The following is a 3,590-nucleotide window of genomic DNA, read 5'->3' on the forward strand; positions in this document are numbered from 1 at the left end:
CCCTAACGGTAACGGTCCCCATGCACCCCCAAAACACGCTAGTGGAGGTCGTGCAGGGGAGCATGGCTGAGCCACACAAAACCCTGGGGAGGAAAGAGGATGAGCCTGGGGAGCGCAGATCGGGGAGCCAGCGCCTCGGCAGCCAAGAGGGAGCTGGCAGGGGGCTGGGGACCCCTCCTGGCGGCCGCGCGCCCATGTCCCCGCGGGCAGCAAGGAAGACGCAGTCGGGGATGGAAATGCGCTGCGGGGTCCCCTCCCGCCCCCGTCCCAAGGGACCTGCCAGCTCGCAGGGCTGGTGTCCACACAAACCTTTGCTTTGCTGACATGCCAAGCGCCCCGCACAGCCGTCCCTGCCTGCCACCCAGGCACGGCCACCCCTTGTTGATCCTGGCCCGCTCCAGGGGATTGTGCTGCCAATTTACACCAACATGCGCAATCAGGCCGGGGACTTGGTGGCAGGGACTTGGCCGGGTGACTCGTCCCTTACGACAAAGCCTCCATTAGAAGGAAGTGCAGAAAGGTTGAGTCACCCCTGACTGTCACCGGGAGAGTGCGGGGCTGGACTTTACGCTCCACGAGTGGGATGGTCGCCCCAGCCCAAATGAGTGTCACATGGTGAGGGAGAGATTCTGGAAGGTCAATGAGATTAAGTGCAGCGAGACACGAGCTGCCCCGTTGCTGTCTCCCATCGCATCTCTTCACCCACCGCTTCTGCTGCTGTTTCTCCAGGTCGGGTGACTCTGGCCTCCGCCGGCCGCCATGGATTGGAAAACGCTGCAGGCACTGCTCAGCGGGGTCAACAAGTACTCCACGGCCTTTGGCCGCATCTGGCTCTCGGCGGTCTTCGTTTTCCTCGTTCTGCTGGAGCGCGTGTGGGGAGATGAGCAGAAGGACTTTGACTGCAACACACGGCAGCCGGGCTGCACCAATGTCTGCTACGACCACTTCTTCCCCATCTCCCACATCCGCCTCTGGGCCCTGCAGCTCATCTTTGTCACTTGCCCTTCCCTCCTGGTCATCATGCACGTGGCCTACCGGGAGGATCGCGAGAAGAAGAACCGGGAGAAGAATGGGGAGAATTGCCCCAAGCTCTACAGCAATACGGGCAAGAAGCACGGCGGGCTGTGGTGGACCTACCTGCTCAGCCTCTTCTTCAAGCTTATCATAGAGATCCTGTTCCTCTACCTCCTCCACAAGATGTGGGACAGCTTTGACTTGCCACGGCTGGTCAAAAGATCCAACGGGGACCCCTGCCCCAACACTGTAGACTGCTACATCGCTCGGCCAACCGAGAAAAGAGTCTTCACATATTTCATGGTCGGAGCCTCCTCCATCTGCATCGTCCTCACCGTCTGTGAGATCTTCTACCTCATCTTCAAGCGGGTTGTGCGGAGTGCGCGGAAGTGGAAGAAGTCCACCAAGCGCTCCGTCAGCTACAGCAAGGCCTCCACCTGCCGGTGCCACCTCAAGGTGGAGGAGAAGGACAACAAGTCCCAGACTAGGTGTGTGGCAGCCCTGCGGGCCTTGGCTCCCAACGTGACTGCCGTCTGATGGGGTGGTGGGAGGGGAAGAGGGAGGGAAACGTGTCCAGGGATGGCTGGCCCCAGAGGTGGCCACTGGTGATGCCACCATCAGACTCTTCAGCCAGGACCTCAATGGCTTGAAAGGGGAGGGGGACACATCCACGGGAACTCTCCTGCTTGGGACCATGGGCATGTCCCCGGGTGTTCCAGCGGTGTGGGCACGCTTGGTGGCAGGTGGGTGCCAGCTCCCCATGGGCATGCCTGAGGGTGTCTGTTCTTTCCACAGAGGAGAGGAGCTGTGAGCTTGCCCATCCCAGCCAGTTCGCCTTCCCCTTGGCCCAGCAGCTTTCCAAACCTGCCAAGTCCCCGAAACCTCGAGAGTCGACCCGTGTGAAAAATGACTAAACCAACGAACTGAAGTCCCCCGAGAGAGGCCCATGGGTGCCCGAGCAGACGCAGGTAAGGCGAGGGCAGCCCCAGAGCTCTGATGGCTGCATGTGGTGGTGCTGCAGAGCTACGACAATCACACCAACGCGCAGATGCCATGCACGACTGCTGAGCAGCCAGCCCTGCCGCAGCAGTCAGCGCTGTCCAGCCCGGCAGTGAGCCTGGCCGAAAGCTACAGGGATGAAGCTGTTGAGCTTGGAGGGCACACAGGACTGGGGCTGGCAGGAGGCAGCACGGGGGCTCCCATGTCCCAACAGCTTCTCTTGGGTCCTCCAGCTCTGCTGCTCCCATGCTGGGTACGAATGCATCGGTCGGTGCCCAGTCAGGGCTGGTGTCACCCAGCACAGTGACGGTCCCCAGTTTGCCAATACTGGGACAGGAGCAGCTTTTCCCCCTTTGCTCAGGCAAGCACCGTGCCGATGTCCTGCCCAAATGCCCTTGCTGACTCTGCTGCTTCCCTCGGTGCCTTTGCATCCCCCCTTGCCTCAGATGGACACGTCACGCACAGCATCAGCTATGGATCCAAAAGGCCAATAAACATTGTGCTGTTTGTAGACACTGGGATCTGCTCTGCACACTGTAAATCGAGGGGACTGATGAGGGCAGAAGAAATGGATTTGCAGAGGTTCCCCGGGAGCCTGAGTGCTCCTCACTCCCGCCCGAGCCAGGGCGGTGTGGGTTGAGCCCCAGGGCTGGCATGCCTGGCGTCTGCCCGCTCTGCCTCCTCCTGGCTTGTCACGCGTCATTAAACTTTAATTCACCAGAACCACACTCTGGCCCCAAAGGAAATCAAGGAGGGATCAGCATCAATTATTTACTAAACCTTGACAAATATTACAATAAATAAAAATTATTTCCATTTAATCTCTCCTTAAGCAGCGCTACGCAGAGTGTCTGCTGGCACTCCGGCCAGCCACATTTCCAGCTCTGCTCGGCTAGCCCGCGTTCCCCCAGACCCATAAGCGTGTCGCAGTGTGCGCTGACACAGCCAGGGATCGTGCCGCTGTGAGAGGCCGCGACATCGATGCCCACGCCGCCGGCAGGGTGATGTGTGACGTGTCTCTGTGCCAGACATGGAGCAAGTGCTTCCAGCATGGGCTACTCCTGTGGGCACCCCAGCACAGCGTCACCTGCACAGATGCTGCAGGAGGTCGGACAGCACAGGGTGTCCGACCGGGAAGTGGCTCTGGCACCAGCACAGGTTTGCTTTGCGACACCCACACGGCTCACTGGGGACCTGTGGCTGGTGTGGGTGAAGCCCATGCTGGGCACGGTCCTCCTGGTGGGTAAAGTAATGTGGGAGCTGGCACATCCACAGCTCCGGTTCCTTTGTGGTTTTGGATCACCCGGAGGTGATTTTTCGCACCTATCGAGGGCTGGTGGGGTGCACAGCATCACTAGGGAATGGGGCCAAGGGGGGCCTTGCTGCAGCAGCAGACATAATCCAGGGACGGTGGGAAGCGGGAAGCAGTATTCACAGTGGTCTGGCTGGGAGACGAGCACTGGGCTCCGCAGCACCCTGGTGCCACGGCATGGGGTGGCACGTGGGTGTTACCTGAAACACGGCAATTATTTTATATTAAACATAACGATGCTGTTCCGGCTCAGCCCCAGCACTGT

The 3,590-nt window shown here is 59.9% G+C and overlaps 1 protein-coding gene across 1 annotated transcript; it reads left to right on the plus strand.

The window, feature by feature from the left end:
• The first annotated feature begins 759 nt into the window (after positions 1-759).
• Positions 760-1,551, plus strand: LOC104070724 (gap junction beta-3 protein-like). Its single transcript, XM_009584765.1, has one exon. The coding sequence runs from the start codon at positions 760-762 to the stop codon at positions 1,549-1,551; it is 792 nt and encodes a 263-aa protein (XP_009583060.1).
• The last annotated feature ends 2,039 nt before the right edge of the window (positions 1,552-3,590 follow it).

The sequence above is a fragment of the Fulmarus glacialis genome, unplaced genomic scaffold, assembly GCF_000690835.1.
Source record: "Fulmarus glacialis isolate BGI_N327 unplaced genomic scaffold, ASM69083v1 scaffold34070, whole genome shotgun sequence".
NCBI classification, from domain to species: domain Eukaryota; kingdom Metazoa; phylum Chordata; class Aves; order Procellariiformes; family Procellariidae; genus Fulmarus; species Fulmarus glacialis.

Bases quoted from the DNA above. Each gene is read 5' to 3' on its own strand.
- LOC104070724 (XM_009584765.1), top strand. From the start codon at position 760: ATGGATTGGAAAACGCTGCAGGCACTGCTCAGCGGGGTCAACAAGTAC.